The sequence below is a fragment of the Gallus gallus genome, chromosome 5, assembly GCF_016699485.2.
Source record: "Gallus gallus isolate bGalGal1 chromosome 5, bGalGal1.mat.broiler.GRCg7b, whole genome shotgun sequence".
Lineage (NCBI taxonomy): Eukaryota > Metazoa > Chordata > Aves > Galliformes > Phasianidae > Gallus > Gallus gallus.
In genome coordinates, this window is record NC_052536.1 from 45,129,956 (window position 1) to 45,155,582 (window position 25,627).

Consider the following 25,627-nt stretch of genomic DNA (forward strand, 5'->3'; position numbering starts at 1 on the left):
CTGAGGTAAGATTTGAAGCACAACTAGGATCTCTTCACCAGAAACTGAATCCAGCAAGCCAGGACTAAGCCTAAGAACATTCACCATTTCCAAAGGAGGCAAATCTTTTACAGTTCTCTTCATAGTTTACTATAAAAACCAAGTCCATCAAACCTTTGAGATGGGAATCCTGATCTCTGCTTTTTTGATCAGTATTTGACAGTAGGCTAATAACTGAGCTACAAATCCATGATCTGAACATTACTCAATACAAAGTACATTACAAACTTCAGTTCTTTCTGCATCTGAGACTTTTAGGACTTTCATGCAAGTAGATAGATTCTTCAATGTGCCTGTGTCCCTTATCACCCATTACAGTTCCCTTAACAAAATTCTCTTGGAAAAACTTCTTGGAATTTGTCTGAGGATGTAATTTCCATTTAAAGAAACAGACTCAAAGAAGAGAGAACATTTTCAAGAATGTTTTTGCTTTGATGGCAATTTCAAATTGAAATGATGAAAATGTTCTACACTGATTTTTATCTGATGCTACCAAGTTTAAAACTTTTCTACCATTTATCAGTAAAATGCCTTTTTATCAGCCAGTCATTCAGTACAATGACATCCTTATATACAGTTTTTTAAAGACCATGAACAAGGTGAAACCATCAGCAAAATATATCACCTCAAAATTTATTCCATTCTGAAAAGATCTCTGAATAATTCCCTGAAAGATTTCCTGAACTTATTGCTTATAAATTCATAGAAGGATCTTTCCTCTGCTCATAGCTTATATGTTTTTTAAGATCCTTATGAAGAATTTCTGCAATATATCTAATTGCAACCCACACACATATTAACAGTTTCAAAGAATTCTTCAGCAAAATCACATTAATTCTTGAATATTTTGTCGTATGTATTCATATGACTACAAAGTCTAGTTTCCAAAATTCAAAAACTGGACTAAGTGATCTAAGTGATCTTCATTTCACTGCATGTTTACATGCAAACATTTGCATTTTTTTAAGTTACTTTTGTAACTTTTTATTACTCTGATATAGAGACCGATCTAAGTGGCGCATTAGTGAAAGTTTTAACATTATTCTTAAGACAGCTAAGAGCTCTTGCATCAATACTAAGCAGACCTGGCACTTTGTTGTTACTTTCTCCTCCCCAGCTCCCTGCCCCCCTAAAATCTCTTCTATTGTTAATTCAACTTGAAACTGTTCCTCAGGCTCAGCCACTGCAAAAGAAGTACATCTGCAATGGATTGAGCTTTTCTACTCTGGCATTACCTCCTTGAACACTCCTTTGTACACTTTGAACATGAATTAGCCCCTCAGGCTCTCTGGCAGGTTTCTGATGTTTATGAAAAATAATATATTATTTAGCTGCTAGGACTTCTGTAATATTTTTTCTCTCTCAAAGCTGTTTTTTTTCCAGTCTTATTCCAGTTTTGTATTTTACGTTTTGGTGTCCCACTCTCCATTTCAACCTCCCCAGTTTGATCACTACTTTCATTTTCGGAATTTTTTTTCTTCATAATTCTCAGTAACACATTAATATACCAATTTTTTTTTTCTTTTAACAAATTTTTTTAAGTCAGCCTTTTCTGTTTGTTTGTTTTGGTTTGATTTGTTGTTGTTGCTGTTTGTTTTTGTTTTTTTGGGTGTATATGTATTCCTGCTACACATTTTTACGGAAAGCAAGCTGCAAGATTTGATTATATCATAATACTGTGACCTGGAATGATCTGCAGCGTGTGTAGATAAATACAGAATATAAAGCTCTCTAAGGCTTGTAGAAAAATGCCCTCTGTTAAAATTATCTATAGATCGAGGGATGTGATCAGAGACAAAAGAAAATAAGTTGATTATATCTAACTTTATTTCGGGATCCTGTGAGTTTATTTTTTCCTTATTGTCCAATTTGAATACCACACAGACGAGTTTTTCTTCCCTGCTCTATCACTGTGATTTTATTAAGAAATAATTTCCTTTACAACATGCTGATAGATCCTAAAGAAATTATCTCATTTTTTTTTCTTTAATAATCTTTAAAAGTATATACACTTTTTAAAAAACTTGTGATCTATGTTGTTGACGATGTCAATTCAACTCAGTACAGAAGTAAAGAGCAACAATATTTGGTTTATGGAATAAAGTACCTGAAGAAACAAGATCCACAGCTCAATACACATGCCAAATGTCATAACATAGCTCTCAGAGGGAGCTGAGAGTGACCTTTTCAGAACAGAGATGATGAAAGGCACATATGAGGCTAAACATGTGGTAAAGTAGAATAAGTGCACATTGCACGTTGCCTTTCAAATAAGCACTTCTGCATCAAAGGAATATCCAATCCTCTCAGCAATTTCTTCTCCTAACAGGAATAACTTGCTATGGATGGAACAGGTATTTTCTGCTCAAATCAAAGAGAGTGAGCTTTCTGCAGATCATTTCTGGTATTACCATGGTGATTAGTGTATATGAGCGCTATATGGACAACTGTCGATAAGAAATACTGGTCAAAAACCTGCTTGAAGCACGCTTCTTAATTTTTAGCTCAGAATTACAGAAAAAATAGCAAAATTAGAGACTTTTAATGTCATATTTATTCACTGTTGTTCTTCTATTATAGTACATTTTTCTGTGTAGTTCAAGACAGTACAAAGACTGTTGTTAATGCTTAACACCCATTAACACACTAACCCATTTTAGTCAATAATTTACCCCTCCTGCAACCAGAGATCAGATATATATCATGAACATGGACACAGAAATAAAACACTGATAGATGTTCTGAAAGAAGAAGTAGGAGTAGACAGAAAAGTAAAGAAAAAATAAATAAGCATGTACATTATGAATGTGACTTTTGGTACTGTGTATCCTAATAGTGAATACATATCCTATAGTATTGCTGCTATACTAACCGCGAAGGAGATGAGAAATGGAGTACCAATATCATGTTACTGGGCAGTCTGGGAACAGAAGGGTTCATGTCAAAAGACATGGGATAAATCACCAATGGGGTATAAGGTGCTACCAGTAGGGTGCTCTATCCTACAAACAATACTGCAGTGGTGCTTACTACCATGGGTGATCTCCCAGGGCCAGATGGTATTGCAATGGGCACTGGCACCTTGTGGAGATGGCTAGTGTTTCCTCTAGAAGCTGATTTAGGTTCAGGCACAGGCTGGAAGAAATCCTGTGGCTGCTGTAAACTGTGTATCTGATTCACAAAAGTTTGCTCCAGGGAGCTGAACTGCAGAGATCTGATCTACGTCTTTCTTTCTTAGACCCAATTCTGACATATTTGCCCTGGAATTAGTATGGACTGGGAAATCTTACAGAAACAGTGGACAGACTAGTGTATAAATACAAGGGAAAAACACATCTTTCTTGTGATCTCTTTGTAGCAGCCAAGCTACCACATCAGCCAAGATGCAAGGAAGTAGCAGACTCACTGGAAAATGGTACTATGCAAGGTAGTAAGCACTATGTATGTTAAAAGCTATCCTAGACTTGGTAGGAAAATGGGCACAAGTAAGTAGTTAAGTGCCATAACTTACACCCATTTGTCAATCAATGCCAAAAAAAAAAAAAAAAAAAAAAAAAGTGAGAAGGCAACCACAACTGTGAGGGAAGGAGCAGGGTTGCACAATCCTCTCCAACCACATGCTCACATGCTCCTCATCTTCCCTGTTTGAAAATTTATCTGTGCTGCCACTGTCATGTGGGCCTATTCTCTTCCAGATCTACTGATAATTTTGCCTGGATGCAACCTTCATCTTCAAAAAAAAAAAAAAAAAAAAAATAAGGTCCAAACAAATATGCAACTATGTCAACTTAATTTGATGAAGTGTCTCATCTAAAAAAAGAAACAAACAAACAAACAAAAAACAGTGAATAACATAGTTTGAGAGGTGGAGAGCCCTCTGTAGCCATGCCATGCTCATCAGGTGAAACGATGGATTTAACAGTGGTGATAACTGCATACCTAATGTGTATATTAGCTTAATCTTTTTCCAGAGGGTTCACAATTTTTCCCATGAACAGTATGTTCTCCCTTAAAGTTATGACCAGTAAGAAGGGTCTGTTCATTCTAATGACAACTGGAACGGACATAGGCACTATTTCCATGCCTGTGGCAGCTGCTGCTTCAGTGCCAGTCTCATCCACCTTTACCACAGCCTGATGAATAGCCTGTGAACAAACAGATATGTTACAAGTCAAGATGGTACAACACCAGTTACCTTAAGAGGAACTGAGCCAGAAGTGTCTGAAGAAGTTATTTATAAGAAATTATCATCAAGTGGACAGGCATGAGTCTAATGCACAAAGACAGCAATCTCAGGGGAAAAAAAAAATCAACAGACTACATGAACTATGACTTTCTTCATCTTAGAGAACTCATTTCTGTCGAAGAGGCATAATCCTGCCCAGGATAAAAACAGTATTTTTCTGGTTTTTTTTGTTTGTTTGTTTAGTTTTTGTATTTCATGTTGCCACTAGTGCAGATCTACAAAGCTAGAATAAATTTGAAAAGAGAGCCAAATTACACTGAATCTTTTTACAAGTTTGTACAGTTGAAGAACTAACATACAGATAAGCACAAGTAGCATCCTGAAATTATTTTTTCTCCATGTTTCTTAAAATCTTATGAAAATTAGGGACAAGCAAGCAATTCTATAAATAGAAAGATAGAGCAGAGAAATGTGTAAGTTCTAGTTTGCAAAATTGAGAGATTCAGAGACCCCAATTCACTAACTTCCGCCTGCAATTCCACCTGGTTGTTTCACTTATATTTGCACTGCAGGGTAGCCCTGATCATCAACTTTATGTATCTTGATGCATGGCTTATCCATAGCTTTTTTCTGGGCCTGACACTAATGGAATTCATTGTTCATAGGTTGGAGGCCAAATGTTTTCTTTCTGCAACTGCATTTTCCTTTCTCCCAGAGTTTAAAAACAGGCACTGTATTTCCTCTGCCCTCCCCCCTATAATACATAAGCAATGATTCATTCTGCATCTCCCTATTTATCCATAGACAAGCTAAAGAAGTTAGACATATGTAGAAGCAGCAACATAACGACTGTAACAATACAGTACAGGAGGATACTTAAGTGTGGAAGATGCAATGATTTGGTCGTGTCTGTTTCATAATGTGTCCCCATACAGATAAAAAATGTCTCCCAGATTTGAAAATTATGGACTTGCAACCTACTCCCATACAATTACACTGACAGCCCAAGTAACATAGGCGAAATACTCTGCGTATCAACTGCTGCCTTTTCATGTAAGATGAATCCTCCTCAAATTAGTATTACACCATGAATATTTGATAACAATAATATTTGATAACCCTAATATGAACATCAATAACCATAGGAACATAAAAGAAAAAGCAATATCATTTACCTGGGAAATTCTGTGCTGGGGTTGTCCAGTGATACCAGATAGGTCAGCCTTATCAGTGAATAGATCCATTATGCCCATTTTATATAAAATGTTTTTTAGGTTGTATCTCCCATGAAGAGTGAATTTTGGAAGATACAAATTTACTGAGTTACTGGAAAAGAAGTGCAAGAATAAAATTAAACTTTCAGAATTGATATCACAGTACAAGACAGAGTCATTTTGCTTCTCCCTGTAGATATTTTGTTGGCAGGCACTCTCTACTCTACACAGGGGATCACAGAATCATGGAATGATTTTGGTTCCAACTCTCCTGCCGTCTGCAGGGATACCTCCCACTACATCAAGTTGCCCAAAGCCCAACCCAATCTTGCCTTAAATGCTTCCAGACATGGAGCACCCCCAGATTCTCTGGGCAGCCTGTGCCAGTGCCTCAACCATCTCACAGTGAAGAATTTTCTCCTAATATCTAAATCTACCTCTCTTAATTTAAAACCATTAACCTTTTTCCTACCACTTCTCTTCCTGCTTAAGAGTCCATCTCCAGCTTTCTTTTAGGCCACCTGCAAGTACTAGAAGGCTGTAATGAGGTCTCCTCAGAGCCTTCTCTCCTGCAAGCTGAACAAGCCCAGCATTCTCATTCTGTCATCACAAGAGAGGTACTCAAGATCTTTGAACAAATTTGTGTCCCTCCTCTGGACCCTCTCCAACAGGTCCTTGTGCTTCTTATGCTGCAGACCCCAGAATTGAATACAGTAGTCCACTGCAAGTGGAGGCTGACAAGAGTGGAGTACAGGCATACAGTTGCCTCACTCTCACTGCTGCCACCCCTCTTTTGATGCAGCCCAGAATGCAGTTGGCCTTTACCATACTGCAGGCACACACTGCTGGCTCATGCTGAGCTTTTCAGCACCCAGCACTCCCAGCTTCTCCTCAGGGCTGCTCTCAATCCACTCATCACTCAGCTTTATTCATGCTTGCCATGGCCCCAGCCCAGGTGCAGGACCTTGCACTTGGCATTGTTGAACTTAATGAACTTGAGAGATATAGTGGCATTAATTGAGAGAGAAGAAATGAATGTTTATAACAAGCAGCAATGCTGGTTGAGAAGCTAGGGTCTTTAGTCTGCAGTGAGCCAGTACTACAGTAGAGATGCAGCTCCTAAGCTCTTCATGTGACATTGTCAAAAGTTAGCCATACACTGCATACTTCAGGAAAGATCCTACACACACTCCATTACTGGAGGACACAGAAGATATGCCTTGTGAAAAAGATTCTTTCAGGTGTCTCAAAAATCACTATTTTAAAAAATGCTGTGCCTTTGACTTTATCATACAAATTAAGAACAAAGAAGACAAGATTGCAGGGCAATGCGTAGCTGACAAAGTAACAAAAAAAAGTACACTGACACCAACTACTTACTCAACAGATAATTCTGTGTCATCTGTTGTCCCATTTATTCATTTTTATTCTACTTTTTTTTTTTTTTAAAGTGACTAGTTTAGTCTCTCAATAAATTAATCATAGCTCCATTCCATTCCATCCCATTTCTTCCTTGATCTTTCAAGCAGCATATTTAGTCAGAGGTAATTCTGACAATGCTGATTTGTCAGTACTGTTTTCTGGTCATAAACCAGGTTCAGATTTCTAGGGCAAGGAAGTGTGCAGCACTTACTGAAACTAGCCAAAAAGCAAGTCATGCAGTGGACAAGTGGAAAGGAAAGAGCTTGTGCTTTCACCACAGCACATTCCACAAATTGAATGCAAAGTCTGGCTGGTAATCAAAAATGAGAGTCCTAGTGGATTGAAAATGGCTTGCTGATCTCCTACTTAATTTCTGATGGTACCGATTACTGACTCAGAGGAGATGCAACTATAATTGCATCATCTTTCTTTCTATTACATAAAGACACTCATTCACAAGCCCCTACTTGCTTTCAACATGCAAGAAAGGGAAAGCATATAGCAACAATGTGACTGGGCAAGAAGCACTGGAATACACTTTCCAGAAGAGACAGGAATGTTTTCTCTACAGTTCCACCATTAAATTGATCTCACCTGTCTGTAGTCAGCTGCGCCAATACTTTGGCACTATCTCCTATTCAGCAGCCAACAGTAACAAACAATACTACAATATCAGTGTGACAATATCAGCTTGCAGATATGAAAATAGAGACAAAAATAGCTTGTCCCAAACTCTTATATTTCCTACAACTCCATTTCCTACAACAAAGGCATTTATTGATATATCCCAGAGGCTCTAAATGACAGCAGTTACATTGAAAACTACAGGCAAAAGGAGTAGGAGTTGATGTTATTAGTTTTCAGGAGAGAGTTGCCATGAGGAAAGGTGGAGAGCTGCATAGAACAAGCCCATTATAGTGATGCATTTCTAATATTAAATGTTCTATGTCTCCCATTCACAGCTTTAAAGTAGGTTATTTCATTCGGTGGGAGAATCAGTAGAGGAAACAAAAACTCAGTATTTTATTCAGTATCTTTCATAGTGATTTTAAAGGTAATTTGTGCTTCTTTGGCAAAAATGTTTCATAAGTAACTTGATTCAGCTTCTGATTTGTCCTATAGTGATAGTGACCAATCACACAGCTGCTCGCAGAAGTTTAAAAACTGAAAAGCTGCACTGAAAATTATGTATTTTATTTCTGTCAATTTTTTAAATGGAAAATATGTTTGATTTTTTCCTTTTTTTCCTGAAAAGTTTTGACAGTGAATCAGAGTAAAAAAGCGTGAAACTTTTTGAAAAAGATGCTCTTTTTGTCTTGAAAATTGATAATTCAGAACAGTGGTCAAATGTGGATGTGTGATGGTCTCTTATGTGATGTATTCATAAATTTGAAGAATACAAGGGCTTCATCCAGCAAACATGTTTTGCCTACGCTTGTACACATATTTTGCCCCATCAAAGACTACTACTACATATAACACTAATGGATACAGAAATCTAAAATAAGTTGTTTTAAAGCAAATGAACTTAGTCTTCTAGTCTCAGTGTTACCTTGAAGCAAGTGTGCCTTAATATAATATTGCCTTTCTAAGTCTTCAGAGAGCCTGAATTCAATGGCTCTGCAACATATTAGATGCACTATGCACTTATCACTGAACTTTGTCTTCACAATTGTCAAATAAACATTGCTATTTCAAGATTAAGTGTGTAATTACTGATAACAGCAAGGAGAGAAAGGAAGTAAGAGACAAGAAAAAAAGTCTTAAGGAAAGTGATACGAATTTAGTTGTAAATAGAAGACAGAAACACAAGACAGGAAAAAAAAACAAAAAACAAAAAAGCTATTAGAGGTATTAAGGCAGAAAACTGGGACCTGCAGAGAGTCATCATCAGGAAACAGAATGAGAGAGTAGCAAAAGTCCTGTAGCAGTGAAAGCTTTCAGTTCATGCAGTATGAATGTGAAAACACAGAACTATCAGAGAGTCAAATTTCAGATTTGGTCAGAGGAAATTTTTGAACGTATTAAAATAGAATTAAAAATAGTATCACAATTCTTTATCAGAGCTTAGCAGATTAAAATGCATGCATCTCCTTTCTTACCACCTGAACCAAGAACTGCAGAATTTTACCTTTTTGAGACTAATGTTCTCCATCTTGCCATACGTTCACAAGACAATTTTTTTTCCAGCTTCCTCATTCTTCCTTGATCAGGCAGAACAAAAAATGCTGAAGCACCTCCTTTGTAATCCATTTGCACCACAGTGGAAGACAGTTGTTCATCATAGCCATGCTTGAATGCACCAATTCCAAACATCATTGGAACTTCAACAGCCTTGTTCCCATCCACAAAGAATTTTTCCTTTTTAGTGTATTGTGGATTGAAAGGTTTTTCCCATTCAGCTTGAAATACAAGAGAGAGAGTTATACGATACTATGAGATATAGGATATAGGAAAGACAGGACACAGTCACAGAGGCATAAACTGCTACATTTGGATAAGCTTCAAAGTCAGCTTGCAATAAGCACTTGCTATTGAATTATTCTGAGTATTCAGTAAGTACGACACAGTAATGTACTTTGTGATGTAATTTGTGATGTACAAAATCCCCTCATTTTTTACAACCAGACAGAATAGATTTAAGTGTGTTAATAAGTGTGTGATTTTCCTTCTGAAGATAGTTTTACAGAGCCTACAAATCCCCCGTATAATGCAACTTTTAAATGGGAGCTCAGAAGAAGACAAATTATCTCCTTTCCTTGTTTCCAAACCTAAGGAACTTGTGAAGGGGAAAATTCTCTAGAGAAATGAAGAGATTCAGTTACTTGAAGAGAGAAGAGTTTTATATGCCACTTTTTGTGATGACCAGTCATGAAGAATTTAATTCTATCATACTACTAGGTTAAAAAATAAAACAAAATAACAGAAATCCTTTGTACTGCCATACTCAAAAGTTCAAATATTCAAGGACTCGTCAAATTTTCAAGGGCCTAGTTGTGGTGAAACAAACTGCCCACACTGAATCCTCTCCAGATATAAATTTATAAATCAAATTCCAACTATCTGTCTCATCCATTTCAGAGACTGAGCCGAAAAAGACTGGAAAATGGTTTTGGATTTGTTTGCTTGTTTATTTTTAAAGAAAGAAGCGTTGCACTGTAGTAAATTTTACCTTGAAGAGCAAAGGTCATTTTTGGTTCAGTGGGGAAAGAGCAGATAAAATAAGTGCCATCAGAAAACAAGCAAACAAACAAACAAACAAAAAAACATGAAACTAGATCACATTGAATTCTGGTTTCTTTTTAAACAATGATTGCTAGACTGCTTGGTACAAATGAACTGATCATCTACTGTTTCCACCATTTGTGGAACAGATATAAACAACACTTATGTACTACTCTGAGGCAGTGATATGAGGTTTCATGTCTTGAGCTATGAAAATATAAATCAACAACAGTCAACTACTTTCATGGTTCTTAGTAAATAGTGACCACAGTAACAGTTTTGATGTCACTTTTTTTGATGTAAAACTTCATAAAACAAACAAACAAACAAAAAACTGGTGACTTCTATCATCAGACATACAAAAGGCAAGACTTCTGTTTTGATATCTTTAAGGAAAAAAAACAAAACCAAAATGAATCACAGAAATGTGACACAGGTCACATTTATGTAGTGCTCCACTTAGGGAGAACATCCACTGATTTCAAAGAGAGCTTTACTTGATTAAAAACTCAGTAGGTTTTTAAGTTTGAATACACGGGGAAAAAAAAATTACTTTCACTAATCCTTTCCACCTCTTATGGAGGAAGATCTATTGTAATGGTCTCCTCTTTTTTAGGAGGCTGCCTTGTAGGGATTGCACCTCTATCAATTGTTTTACAAGTTCAAGTCAAAAAATGAATCACGAAGTATGATTTTTTCTGGTGATCAGCCCAGCGAGGGAATAATAAGTGACTGGTGCACTGTGGTGGAATTTCATGCCCACTGTCTGAGAGCCAGGAAAACACTGTCAGACTTTTGTCCTTAGGGAAGGACTTCTAAAAACTAAGTTAAACCAAAAAAGGTGGGAGATAAGTCACCACTGCTGTGCACAGAAAGTTGCAATGTATAGAGAATGGAAAAGACTTTAGAAGTATGTTCATAATATGAAGTTTCTCTGGGTTTTTTCCTTCTTGTATATTGAGCTTTCCCTCCTAGGTCATGTGGGGTTCTACTTCTTTGCACATCCTTACATGATATTTCTACCAGATAAATTATCTAATATTATTTTCCTCATTTGGTTTTCAGAATATGATGAAAAGAGTAAGTGAGAGAGGGTTTGAAACAACTAGAATATGTCAGTTTGAAGGGTCCTACGAAGCTCAGATTGCCCAAGGAGGTTGTGGATGCCCCATCCCTGGAGGCATTCAAGGCCAGGCTGGATGTGGCTCTGGGCAGCCTGGCCTAGTGGTTGGCAACCCTGCACATAGCAGGGGGGTTGAAACTAGGTGAACACTGTCGTCCTTTTCAACCCAGGCCAATCTATGATTCTATGAAGATCCTCAAGTCCAACTGGCTGACTTCGCCAGGGCTAATCAAAAATTAAAACATATTGATATAGGCATTGTACAAATGCCTCTTGAACTCTGGCAGGCACAGAATATCAACCACCTTGCTAAGAAGCTTGTGCTTCCTAGGGTGCTTCACCATTGCCATGAGAAATATTTTTTTCCTCATATCTAGTCTGAACCTTCACTGGTGCAGTTTTGTGCCATCCCTTTACTTTCTATTGTGATTTAGGAGGGAGCAGAGCCTGGTACCTCCATTTCCCATGCTTAGGGCACTGCTGGGAGCAGTGAGGTTACCTCTCAGCCTCCTTTTCTCCAGACTGGATAGCTCAAGTGTCCTCAGCCTGTTCATTAAGGACATGTCTTCCAGCCCTTTTATTATCCTTGTTACCCTTTTCTGGACACTTTCAAGGGCCTTAACTTCCTTTTTGTAGTGTGTAGCCCAGAGCTGCACCAGGGGTGAGGCTGCACCAATGCAAAATATAGTGGGAGGATTGCCTTTTTTTGGCCAGCTGATTGTGCTGTGTTTAAAGCACCACAAAATACAGTTTTCTCCCTTGGTTGCTCATGCTGATCTGCTCTTACCATCACTCCCTTGCTGCCTGGTTGGTCTCCATCTGCTCATTTCCCAGTCTATATCTGTGTTCTGTGCCTGTGTTCAGCATTACTCCATCCCAGATGCAGATGCAAGATGCACTTGGCATTTCCCTTTGTTGAGCTTCATGTCATTAATGATTGCCCAATATTCCAAATTCTCTAGATCCCTCAACAAGGCCTCTCATCCCTCCAGAAACTCAACAGCACCTCCCAGTCTAAGTATCATCAGCAAAACTGCTGAGATTGCATTCCACTCCTGCATCCATATCACCAATAAAAATGTTGAACAGAACCTACTCTAGGTTTGAGTCCCCCGGTTTGAGTTCCCAGGATTGAGTCCTGGGAAACACCACTAATGACAGCCAGATGTAGCCCCATTCACTTCAACACTTTGAGTCTGAATGTTGAGCAAGTTCATCACATAACATAACATGAATCTTTTTAACTCACAGTTGGACAATTTGTCGAGAGGAGTAATATGAGAGACAGTATAAAAGGCCTTACCGAAATCCAGGAAGATTTTATCTAATGCCTTCCCTTCCCTCTAAGTGGGTGTACTCATTGTAGAAGGATATCAAACTACTAAGGCAGGACTTTCCCTTCGTGAACCCATGGTGACTACTAGGCTTGATAATAGTTCTATTCTTTAAATGCCTTTCAATAGCAGCCAGGATAATCTCCTTAATTTTCTAGGGACTGAGGTTAGACTGAAAAGTCTGACACTTCCTGAGTCTTCTCTCATGCTCTTTTTGTAGACAGATATAATATTGGCAAGCTTTCAGTCAGCAAAGTTCTCAGATTACCAAGATCTTTGGTAAATTATTGAGAAGGTCCAGCTATAACATCCGCTGCCTCCTTGAGTATTGTTTCAGTACTCTGGAATGGTCCCATGGATTTAAGAACATTCAGTTGATACAATTGATTCCTTGCATTTTCATTGACAACACATGGAAGATCATTGCTTCCCTAGTCATGATCTTCCAACTTAGGGGATTAGAAAACACAAGATGTAACACTAAAATTAAAAACTAGGACACATAAGGCATTAAATAAGTCCACTTATTCCTCACTCCCACTTTTCAGGTGACTAGGTTCATCACGTATCAGTCCAATGTTATCTTTAGACCTTCTCTTGCTGTTGATATAATTGAAAAAGGCTTTTTATTGTCTGATGCTACATTGGCCAGTGTCAATTAATATTGAGCTTTGGCTTTTCTTATTCTGTCCCTGCAAATATGAACTGTAGCTATGTAATCTCTCTGTGTTTGACTTTGTTTCCGGAGATCATATGTTTCCTTCTGCCTAAATCCCAAGAGGAATTCCCTGTTTCTCTAATCTGAATTTCTGCCCCACTCTCTTGATTTGCAATACAGTGAGATTGCCTGCCTGCTTCTGTGGTTTCAAAAGGTGTTTCTTAAAAAGGATCAGCTCTCACAACCAACTCAAAGCTTCTAAAGCTGTCTGAGTAGTTGAAAGTTTGCTCTCTTAAAATCCAGGTTGGTAACTCTGCTGACCATTTTCTCCTTACATCAAAAATTTTGAACTCAACTATTTTATAATAACAGCCTCCTATCTTCACATCTCCCACAAGACTGTTTCTATTCTCAAACAACAGGTCTAGGAGGACATCTTTTCTAGTTTGCTTAGTAAGTACTGTGGCAGGAACAAGGAAGTTATGTTCAATATGTTTTATGAATTTTCCAACGTTACTTTTTGCAGCTGCATGATATCTCTGGTTTATGTCTGGGAAGTTGAAATCTCCCATGAGGTTGAGAACAACCATGCCCAAGATTTCCCCTAACTGCCTACAGAATAATTCATCCATGAAATCTTCCTGGGTCAGTGTTGGTAGTAGTGACATCTGCTTTGCTATTGCACCCTTAAAATCAATGGCTAATCTCTCCCTAACATACAGTGCAACACTTCCACATTACCTGCCCTGTCTGTCCTTCCTGAACAGTCAATAGCCCTCCATCCCAGTACTCCAGTCATAGGACTCAATTCACCAAGTTTCACCAATTCCAATGCTATGATAGCTCTGGGAAAAGATCAAAGCTTCCAGTTCTCCCCATTTGTTCCTCGTACTGCGTTTGCGCTAGTGTAAAAATATTTTAGATATGCTCCTAAAAACAACCGTTATTAAACCACTTATTGATCCTTACAAACTTGCTTCTCCTAATTAGATCAGCAGTCAAAAAAAAAAAAGAAAAAGAAAAAGAAAGCTTTGGGAAGATCTGTAGGCTGTAGCTAAGCAGACTGCACAAGTTAATTAAGCAAGATTATTGTCAATTGGCTCATATTTTATATGGGGATGGGGCGGGGGAAGTCCATTTCTTCGCTGCAAAATTTTAATATCTGTGAATCAAAAAACAAAACAAAACAAAAGTTTGTAGACCTATGCCTTTAGACACATTAGAATGCCAACGACACTATTACTGAAGTTAGTAAAAAGTAACATCAGTGTGAAACTATTTTTAGACACCTAGTTTCAGGTAGGAATCTATACACAGAAACAGCAGAACTGTTGAGTAAGTGCATGACTTTTCTTTTACATTAGAAACTAAGATTTTCTCTAACAGTGTTCTTTGAATTTAACTCTGGAGTTGTTAAACCAAATAATAACAAAAGCCAACTAACTGAATTGGAGATAAAATTAATTCCTAGTTATCAAAGCATAAATGAAAGTGCATATATATCACAAAATTTTATAGGAGTAGATATTTTAGTGCACAGAGGTGTATTCTCGAAAGTATATTTTGCTTACTCTTTACCAGGAAAGAAATGTATATATTCAAACATAAAAGAAAAACTTGTCTTAAATTTTTCTAGGACTCATTAGCAGCATCAAGCTGGTAGCTTTGTTCATAATTCAGCGAATACCAAAAGGAACACACACTACGATTCCTTATAAGGAACTATATTGTAAGAAAAAAAAGAAAAAGAAAAAAAAACAGAAGTCCAAGACTGATCTGAAGAAATTATGAATGAAATCAGAGAATAATATATACATATCTTACCGTTAAAATAAATATAACTAATGAGAAGTAGTTCAGTAAGTGGATCAAGGTTATTTATGAGGTCCTTGATTTTCCCATTGGTTCTTTCTGCTACATAATCATTGATCTTCGTCTGGGCTTGATCAGACCTCTTGAAGTTCATTGGATAAATTTCACCTTCATAGAATTCTCTGAGGCTATTCAAAAATCTTTGTTGTGGTTTCAGTCGATCAAGTACAAACAGGACATTTCCCATATTTAGCTGTAAACCCTCATTCTTTCTGTTTATCATTTGTATGAGTTGACGATAACCTTCATGGATTTCATTTTCAGAAATCGCACGTGGATTAAAGTGAAGGACCCTAAGAATCTGTGCCAAAGTATCAGACCTGGCACCAAGAGTCAGCATTGCAAAGGCAGTAGAGATGCTCAAAGGAGAGAAGAAAATATTCCCACTGTTTTCATGAGAAGAAATCTCTTTGTAGAAGCAACAAGCAAACTGACAAACACGGTTCCCTACAGCCTGCTCTGGCATGTTTCGGTTTTCTTTTCCTCTTTGATTTTGGTTTCTTATAACTTGGTGATAAGGCTCATAGGGATAACTGTTGGAATGAATCCCAACTAAAAGGCAGAGGAACAACAACAGCTTCATGTTTCTATAAATCTGTAAAAGAAGAAAATAAAAATGAAATTTGTCTTACAATTTTTTTTACCACATGCTTTTCAATAAATCTGTCCTTTCGCTGTACAGATCTGGCTTGGTACCAGTTATTCCAAGCCATTTTAATTCAAATGATATCAGCTTTCTATTTCAAGGAAGTAGGCTTTGGAAAATTACTCAGTCAACTGCAGAAGTTATGAAAGAATGAAAATTGAAATCAAAGCAGAGCAATATGAAAGTCACCCTCATTAAGGTTAGGCTACTTTTCCTTTGGAACTGTTTTATTTCCAGTATTCTATTTTTAATGTGACTTTAAATGTTAAAAATTCTTTAAGTCATCAGTACAGGTCTCTAGAACAGAAGATAAGGGAGCCAGTCAATGCTGGGCAGTTACAGTTAGTAAGTTGAAAAATTCAAAGTAAAGGAAACATGCAGTATTCCTCCATTGTGACAATTAAATATTACTTGTAATTTTAAATGGGCTGTGGGTAAACATGTAAGCAGACACTAGAGGGAAAGTAAATGAATTAGTTAATGAAGAAGTGATGAGCATTTTCTGTGATTCCTCCAAGCTTAACTATTATTTAAGCATTATTTTAAAAAAACTGCCACATAGCTTTGAGCAATTACAAATTTACCAAGACCATGGAAATAAAGTGTTGTTCATTGTTATTGTAAATTGTTGTTCAATGTGCCTGCTGCATGCAAAGGTCTAGCTAAGTGACCAAACCAAATCACCTAAAAATCAGAAACAAACAAACAAAAGTTAGAGGAACAAGGGAACAACTAGAAAACAATCTTGATTTTACAGTAAAAATACAGTGAAAGGTGATATTAGCACAGAAGTCTGCAATGGCAAAAAGTGAAGATGAATGAGTGAACTCTAGAGGAATAATACTAAAAAATACCCATAAAATAGGAAAGCCTTTTTCACAGTAGTACATAAACCATTCATTCACTTCTGCATACTATTAACTTATGAAACAAATCTTAATGGTACCGCATATGGTTCAACAACTTTTGTTGACAGAAGAAAGTAAAGACATGGAACAAAATTGGAAATCAAAAACATCTTCCTGTGGCATATTACTGCTTTACCTACATAGTCATTAATAAAATGAAGTACTCCCCAGAGAAAAATACAAAAAAAATTCTGAAGGTGAAACAAAAGTTAAGTGTCTGATTTGGAAAGAGAAATATTATTTAGGCTCTCATAACTTATAAAATCAAGACTTCTTGTTGAATTTTTTATCCAACCATGATTTTTCATTTACGTTCTCTACATTCTTATATACCTAATTTCTCCAAAGTTCAGTGAACTCAGAATACTGATCTCCACTATAATGTATGTTATATATATATTCTTTAATCACATTCTTTGAACACTGTGTTTACAGCAATGGTACTATTGCTAGGAGAGGACAAGAACCCCATTCCAAAACACTTTCAGTCATCATTCACTTTTATGCCTAGAACACGTTTAAAGCGGTACTTTTTGATTTGTTAGTGACTTGCTCTACTGTCACTCATACTCTAATTCTTTTAATGTTGAACTCTATCCACAATACTTTTTTCTGAATTCTCTAGAAGCTTTAGAGAGCAAAATATAAATCTCTACTTTTACATTATTTCATGCTCATCATTTGTTATTTATCACCACTTCGCTTCATTTAACTCTGAAACTATGCAATGTGCAATTTTCCTAAAGAGGGAAATGCTATACAAATGAGCTCTCATAGAGGACTAATCTTTTATATTTAAAAAATAAAGTAATAAAACAATACCAAAAATTAAAAAAAAAGTTTAAATTGCAATCTGATTGAGAACAACATAATTTCTCAGTTGATTAATTAGAAATTGTTGTAACATTTGACAGTTCTTCCACAGCAAAAACATGCATGACTTACAGTACAGTCAAAAGGGTCTCCTGTTGTGTTCACCAGGTCTGCACAGGTCCTTGCTCAGTTGTTTATGCTGCTGAACACAATGCAGGGTATCCTCTAGCAAAGGTTAAGATCATCTAAGGGCTGTGACTCACACATTATAATTTTAGAGATTAGGCAGAGCAAACAATGTTGAAACTAGTTTTACTGGACTCCTAACTTTGCTGAATATATGTCTCACACGTGACATTTTATTATTCATGAATATCTGATCGCCCTGGTTAGATTCAAACCTGTTTTCATCAAACTGAACTTACTGATTTTTCTTATCACAACACATTTCAACTGCCAAAATCTATTTTTTTTCTACAGTCAAGAGAATCAACAGAAATAATTACAGTGAAAGGTCTTGCGCATCATTTCCAATGACTACAGCATTGCTGCCACAAGGACTAGACTTAATGCCCTGGAATAATTCATCTTTTCATGAATTAGCCTGATTGTATCCTGCCTATCTGTGTCAGGGTATGATTCTCCCCAGACAAACTCAGTGATGGTTCTAAAAGATGCAGAGCTTAAAACAGTTTTGCTACCTTTGCAAATGCAGCCATAAGTGTATCTGACTATCCACTCCCACATGGAGAAAGCGCTGGCAGCATGAGCTGCTATGGCAACTCCAGGGCCACTCACACGGCTGTGTGCCCAGATGAAAAAGAATGTGGCCGGGATGCCATTGTACATAGGTGATCCCAGGTACAAGTATGGCCTGGGGACAGGGGGCGGAAGCCTAAGAACGTGGGTGTTAAATAGAACAAGTCTTTAGACCAGCTTACTATCTTGGTATCTGGTTTGTGGGTAGCAGGCCCCTCTGATCGTGTGCCAAATTCATTTGGGTTAGATCAGACAGCCCAGTACCCTGAGCTCAGCCCTGTTCACTACAGTGAAACCCTGTCACTGCTGTGGTGATTCGGTGGGAGCAGAGCAACAACAGTGTTGAACAGGGAACATCTGTAGATCATGTAGTATAACCTCTTGCTCAAAGCACGATCCACTACAGTAGTTTACTTGGGACTGTCGTAGCTGCGATAAAGACAGCACAATCTCTCTGAACAACCTATTTCAGAGTTTGACCACACTGTCAATAAAACAGGTTTTCTCACAAATTTTAGTGGAATTTATTTAATCTTAATTTGTGCTCAGTGCCCCTCGTCCTGTCACTGAGAAGAGGGTAGCTCTTTCTTTGCTCCTCCCATCACAAATCAAGTATTTATTACATGAGATCCCCCTAGGCCTTTTCTTCTCTGAACTAAACAATTCCATCACACTCAGTTTCACCTTGTATGTCAGATCACCTTTCTTACCCACTACTGGAATCATAACAGTATACCCATGTTCTTGTATTGGAGCCCAGCACTAGACACAGCACTCCGGCTGTGTGTGCCAGGAATGAGTAGAAGGAAAGCATCATCTGCTTTGACCCACTAGTGATGATCTTGCTCATGAAGCCCAGGATACTGTTGGATTTCTTTGTGAAAACTTCTCACTGTGGCTCTCATGGTCAGCTTGGTGTCTGCAGGAAACCCCAAATCCTCAAACACAGTAACTCATGTCTCCATTTCAAGAATTGGGATAACATTTTCTCTCTATTTCTCTTTAAAATGCAAGCATTTTAGAAGAGGGAACAACTTTACATAGAATAGGTGGAGTTCTGATCTCAGTGCTCCATCTCCAAGCACCATTGAAATAGTAACCACAACAATAGTTCAGTAATATTTTCTGGCAGGCAAAAATGCAAACAGTGAAAGTTGCTGATGATTACAACCTATCAAGCAACTCAGCAGATTGAAAAAAAAAATCTTGACCGTATTGCTTATGAAGTAAATCTTGAGAAACAAAATGCTTTGTGTTATACAACAAAATGTATATTGAACTCTGAAATAATGCGTTCTTTAGGCATAACATTCACTTGAAAGTATTTGGGATATCATTTTTACTGTTTCTTGTGTAAGAGCCAGGAATCTCACTTAGAACTAACTTTTAATAATGGGGTACAGCTTTCATAGTGTTTTCTGATGAAGAAAGGAAGGAAGCCTAATTAAATACAGACGCCATGCTAATGACAAGGTGATGGATGAATGACTAAGCTAGTTTTGCACACACCTAGACCACACCTCAGGATACTTGTAAGGAGAAAGCCTGTCAGTGAACAGGGAAAAGCCTGCCCTACAACTGGAAAGAAGGCAGAGAAATGCAGAATCAATGTACGTGAAGAATGTGAATCTCTTTCTACTAGCATAAAAGAAAATCCAAACTTTTTTCATATCATTCTAGAGTGAAGCCATCAGAGTCCTTCATGTGAAAGGAGATGTAGCAGCTTTTGATTCAACTGTACAATTTCTGTACGTGATGAAAAACTTCAACTATAAACAATTATTTATATCATAATTAAATAAATCAGAAAACCGATTTATAAAGAATTCGGCCATTTTGTGCAATTTTGAAAACTGGGATATTCCAGAATAACACTGAATATGTTGAAGATACAATGTTTACAGTGAAAAAGAAAATTGCCTCAACTATACTAGGAACTTTTCAAAAAACTCTCACATAACTGGCACTGAATTGCTCATACATGATTAAGTTCCAGTTGACAATAGTTAGCATATCTGTTTTGAACAAAGATAGTAAAATCAAGGGGCTTATTTATGCAGAGTTCCTCTCTACAATAAGTAACCACTGGTAGGAAGAGTAGGGAATTCTACTCCATAAACAAGGCCACAAAGCCTCTTCTTAGCTTTGCTAAACCACAGATACCAGGTGTGTACATACTTTCAAAGGGATGGAAGAATGTCTCAATTTGTGGTTCATTGAAACTAAAGCACTTTTTCATAACGATAATTAAAAAGGCAGGCAACAGGGACTGGAAAACAAATTTATATTATGTTGCACTTTTCTGGAGCTGTCAGTACTTTCTTCTGAAAATTTAACAGAGCCTATACGACAGCCTATACGATGAGGAAGTGTATACCTAATTTAGAATATCTGGTTCCTTGTAATAACCAAAATATTACCTTTTAAAAGTGTTTCAGAGCTTGTAGAATTTCTCACAAATGATTGCCCAGTAGGTAGTGAACTGCTACAGAAGATTTACAGAAACAGAAATCACCTCTGTTTAGTTACGGGGTTTTTAACAATCCTTTTCATCCCAGTATTTACCTCCCAGTAAATCCATTCTACTACACAGCAAACAAGAGGATGGAACAAAACACAACACAACACAACAAAATCAGCCACCAAAGACCAAAATCTTCTCTTCTTAGAACATTTACCATTACTTTAATTATCATTGGAAATGCATGGATGTAGGTAAAAGCATGTAATTGTCTTACAACACAGGTTTTTATTTGTTTATTTCAATATCTTCAAATTCTGGCAGTTTTTCTTCAGGAAATGAGAGAAGTGACTGTGGTTTTGTGATTTGGTAGCTCTTCTCCCACCTGTCCAGCTTTCCATCTCTTTCTCTGGAGAGGAAACAGGGAGGGATCCTACTCATCCTCTCTTGACATGCCTTGTGCTACTGAGGAGTCAAATGTTCTAACTCAACAGAGCGATACCATACTCCTGAGTCCTCTCTGCCCTTTTAGCTACTCTTGCTTTCCTAGCCACAAGTAAGAGCTCCAGGAAAGTAAACAGAAAGAGTAATGAACATTCTCAGTGCAACACCTCTCCAGAGGACAAATCTCACCCTTTTCCACATAACCCTAGCCTGAAATTTGGTGTCCTGACCACCCCCTCTTCTTGTGCCCCTTCAAATCACTCATCCAGCCCTCCAAGCATCAACATTGTTCCAATCACCATCTATTCTAATGACACACTGCCAAGCCTTCTTCATCTCCTCTAACATCTCTTGCCATCACCTCCAGCATCAACTTTAGCATCATAAAAGCTAAAATGAAAACATGAAGAGTTCAGGCTGTAGAGAAGTAGAGATTCATCTTGGGAGACCTCATTGTGGCCTTCCAGTAAGCAGGAGGGAAACTGACTTTTTACACATCCTGATAGTGAGAGGAAAAGGAAGAATGGTTTTATACTAAAAGAGAAGAGACTCAGGTCGGATATTAGGAGAACATTCTTACTCAGAGACACCGGCATAGTCCGCCCAGAGAAGCTGTGGAGGTGTTCAAGGACAGGTTGGATGGTGCCCTGAGCAGGCTGCTTTGAGTCCACACTGTGTCCTTTTGGCTAGAAAGATCAGTAGTATTCTGGGATGCATTAAAAGGCATGGACAGCAGGTCGAGGGAGGAGGTCCTCTCCCTCTATTCTGCCCTGGTGAGGCCACATCTGGAGCCCTGTGTCCAGTTCTGAGCTTCCCAGTTCGAGAAAGACAAGGATATTATAGAGGAAAGGGTCCAGTGAAGGGCCACAAAGATGATTAGAGGCCTGGAGCATTTAGGAAAGGCTGAAAGGGATGGGACTGTTCACCCTGCAGAAAACCTCTTTGAGGGTTACAGAGCCCTGGAACAAACTGCCCAGAGTGACTGTGGTGTCTCCTTCTCTGGTGATATTCAAAACCTGCCTGGATGCTGTTCTGTGCAACCTTCTCTAGCGAACCTGCTTTAGCAGAAGGATTGGACTGGATGATCTCCTGAGGTCCCTTCCAAACCTTGTCATTTTGTGATCTAGTGGATGGCAACCTTGCCCACAGCAGGGAAGTTGGGACTAGATCATCTTTAAGATCCCTTCCAACCAAAGGCAGTCTATGTTTCTATGATGATTCTGTATACGAAGAAGAAATTGGTAACAGTTTGTCTCAAGAAAGCTGAAGAATCATCACTTTGAAGATCTCTAGTGTTTGTTTACTGCCTAAGGTTTCCCCTCACAGAGAACTGTTTCTTCCACTAAACTAGCTCCCATCCACATCAGCAGCTCTTTCATCTGTATATGACTTTATTTCTACCAAAGAAAACTCCTTTTCCTTTTATCTTACTAGTCTGTCTCATACTTCATGTTTTTTGTGATTCTAATGCTTTGCACTTACAAATTTTCATGCTCCATCTTCTGTGAAATTTTATGATGTTTAGATTTTTGTCAGAGAAAATCTGCATAATACTTTTTCCTCTTAATTTCATCTCCCTTGTAGTCCCAAAACACTAATACATTGATAGCAGATATAAAAGTCAGTGACTTTCAATGGTCAGTACTTACTATCAGCTGTTGAAATTTTAATTAAGTGGGGAAACAAAACTGTCATAGAGTAGAAAATCCCTCTATATTCAAAATGAGATTCACAGCTCAGCACAACGAGGAAATTTTCAAGATTAAGTTAATAAATCATCATGGACAACCTCCCAGTAATATCCTCCTTCCTTTTTTCCCCCACTTCTTCCAGTTTTGGCCTCCCTTGTGCAAGGCATTATGCCTCAAAAATCACAAAACTAAATCATAGAATCATAGAATTGCTAAGGTTGGAAAAGACCCACAGGATCATCCAGTCCAACCATTCATCCATCACCAATGGTTCTCATTAAACCATGTCCCTCAACACAACATCCAAACGTTCCTTGAACACCTCCAGGGTCGGTGACTCCACCACCTCTCTGGGCAGCCTATTCCAGTGCCTGACCACCCTTTCAGAGAAGTAGTATTTCCTAACGTCCAGCCTGAACCTTCCCTGGTGCAGCTTGAATTAAAGAATTTAATATCCTGCGGATTGTCAGATTAATGGAAATTCCAAGCCATAGTGCTATTACATGACACTAATAACGTGCATCTGAAAGAAAAAAGAGTATGTAATCTGGCTCCAAACTCTAATATATTTTTAATCAATATATCTCAAAGTACTTCATAGTATCAAAGGTACATCAACAGTTGTTTTGTAGAGAATATATAGACAGCCATGTACTCTGTCAGTACAAAGAACAGAAACCAGAGAAGAGAATGAGAGCTGTAAGAAGAGACATGATTAAGTTTGGATACACTTGGTTAAATGCTGAGCTATTAAAATTCTGTAAACAAATGTAAAAATTTTGTTACTTCTTATGTGGGTGGGAGGAGAACTTGAGGGATTAACCTAAAAAGAGAAAGTAGGGTTGAAAAGAAAACTTCCATTTTGGGGCCTAGTTCTAGACACTGTTATTCCTTGCAACAGATTACTTGGTAGTACCAGAACTGAAAGCAAGATAACTGAGGCAGTGACGTGATGCTGAAATGGTGCAGACCTCTAGAAGTCAGACTAATTATGCTGCTGTTGTGTTACTGCTCAGATGTGACAATTCAGCTCTACCCAGCAAAGTGATGTGCAATACACTCATGGTAATTTATTAAGAACAAACTTAGGTGACTAGCATGAAATAGCATTGCCTGAACTGAACATAAACACCATCTCTCCCCTCAGAAGAACCCTTCTGGATAGACTTTAAAACTTACAGGAAGCCCAGAGAGAAAACTCCATTAGAACTGAGAATTGTCCCTAGATAGCAGTTCCAGCATTTCCCTAAGGAAAATTATACAGTCCAGAATTAAGTTGGAAAACAAAAACAGTACTTTGCACACTCTCTTTCAGACATGCCTGAGAATCCAAAGTGCTACCAAAAAGGAAACTTCAATTACAAAGACGCATTCTGGAAAGCAGCATACATCAGAGTGCCAAGCAGCATGACTCCACTGCTCCTGATACCTGAACTAGCTTGTCCAGGGCTCTCTAAGATATCTCTGTAAGCAGCTGCTTTGCACAGTAGAAATAATCTGGGAAGTAAGCAAATCTGGCAAGACTAGCTTATGATGATACATCCTTTGACAATGAGCCTAAGGCAATACAGATGTTATTACGTGAAGAAGGAACTAAAATATAATTGATTACAAAGTTATGGAAGAATTTACAAGCTTTGGCAGTTGTGCATTATTGTAGCATCTTTATTCTTACAGGGTAATTCAGAGAACTTTTTCATAGAAATACTAGACAACATCACACCAGGAGATGAATTAGAGATAGCTGGAATACAGAGAAGACATTGCTCACTGTAAATTTTATCCTGGTACGTAGGCCCATGAACAGATTAAAACTGCAACTAAAGAAAAGCTTTGGGTAGTAAAAATTGAACAGGTAAAATTCAAATATTGCAGCAACAAACTCACGCATACACAGATTGTGTGAATTAGAGGTATGGGTAAATAAATGAAGGAAAAATAATGTAGTCTTTTCTGAATGTCAAATCTGCAAAAATACATTGTACCCTTGGACTCATAAAGGCAATGAAGCAAAAAAGGGAAATGGCAAAGAACAACTGAGAAAAAACTTCAGTGCATCTCCTAGAACAGAGCTGTCATTGGAATAGAGATTAGATCAGTTGGCAGATCCCTCAACGGAACATACTTTGGACTTAAATAAACGTAATTCTTAATAGGAATACTTCATACTTCAGCAAGCAATTTCCTCCTTTCTGGGAAGTTGCAGGGGAAGATTTATTTACCCTTGCTGTAAAAATGATGTGTTTCTTGAAATGATTATTTTTTCACTTCTGTGAAACGTCTTTGTGTGAAATATTGCAGCAATGCAGATAGTTGTTCTATTGGTCCATTGCATCAGCCCACTGTTCAGCAAACAAATTATTTCCAGCTATACTATTGCAAATATTTGCAGCTGTATTCAGAAAGCTAAACTCCACTATCTCTATTATGACAGACTGAAAACTGAGATCTGATCTGAACATTGCACTGTTTCATAAGAAGCAAATAAATGGCCAAGCTAGAGTATGTGATATGTGAAATTTAACTTAGCAGAAAGCAGACAATTAGAATGCTTCTAATGTCTTTAAGCTACAGTCAAGGGAATCATAGGCCCACACAGTTGTAAATAAATTGATTTTTTCATTCAGGGTCCTGACTGTATCCATCACTTTATGCTATTGATAAAAAACAGTTATAAAATGATCACAATGCACATGTGTTTAGCGAGCTAAGGAAATCATTATCCAAGCATGAGCATTCATGGTGAGTATCAAATGTCTCCAAATACCAAAAGGAAGAGGAACAAGGTACATAGGATATGCTGCTTTTCCTGAAAAGTCTTCTGTTAGTCAG

General features: G+C 37.7%; 1 protein-coding gene across 2 annotated transcripts; it reads right to left on the reverse strand.

Annotated features, from left to right (window-relative positions):
- Positions 1–2,575: 2,575 nt before the first annotated feature.
- LOC107049127 (serpin A3-4-like) lies at positions 2,576–17,641 on the reverse strand. Of its 2 annotated transcripts, XM_015287769.4 has the most exons (6): positions 17,573–17,641; positions 16,304–16,403; positions 15,026–15,668; positions 8,993–9,263; positions 5,401–5,551; positions 2,576–4,184 (listed from the first exon to the last, which is right to left on the reverse strand). In XM_015287769.4, the coding sequence occupies exons 2-6, from the start codon at positions 16,310–16,312 to the stop codon at positions 3,996–3,998; spliced, it is 1,263 nt and encodes a 420-aa protein (XP_015143255.1). In that variant the 5' UTR covers positions 16,313–16,403; positions 17,573–17,641; the 3' UTR covers positions 2,576–3,995. The 2 variants fall into 2 exon arrangements, with proteins under 2 accessions (XP_015143255.1, XP_015143256.1); XM_015287770.4 differs by lacking the exon at positions 16,304–16,403.
- Positions 17,642–25,627: the final 7,986 nt, after the last annotated feature.

Coding starts and splice junctions, on each gene's coding strand:
- LOC107049127 (XM_015287769.4), bottom strand. Junction 9,264..15,025: donor TAGTTATATTTATTTTAACG/GTAAGATATGTA, acceptor TTGTATTTCAAG/CTGAATGGGAAAAACCTTTC. Junction 4,185..5,400: donor CCCAGCACAGAATTTCCCAG/GTAAATGATATT, acceptor GTTTGTTCACAG/GCTATTCATCAGGCTGTGGT.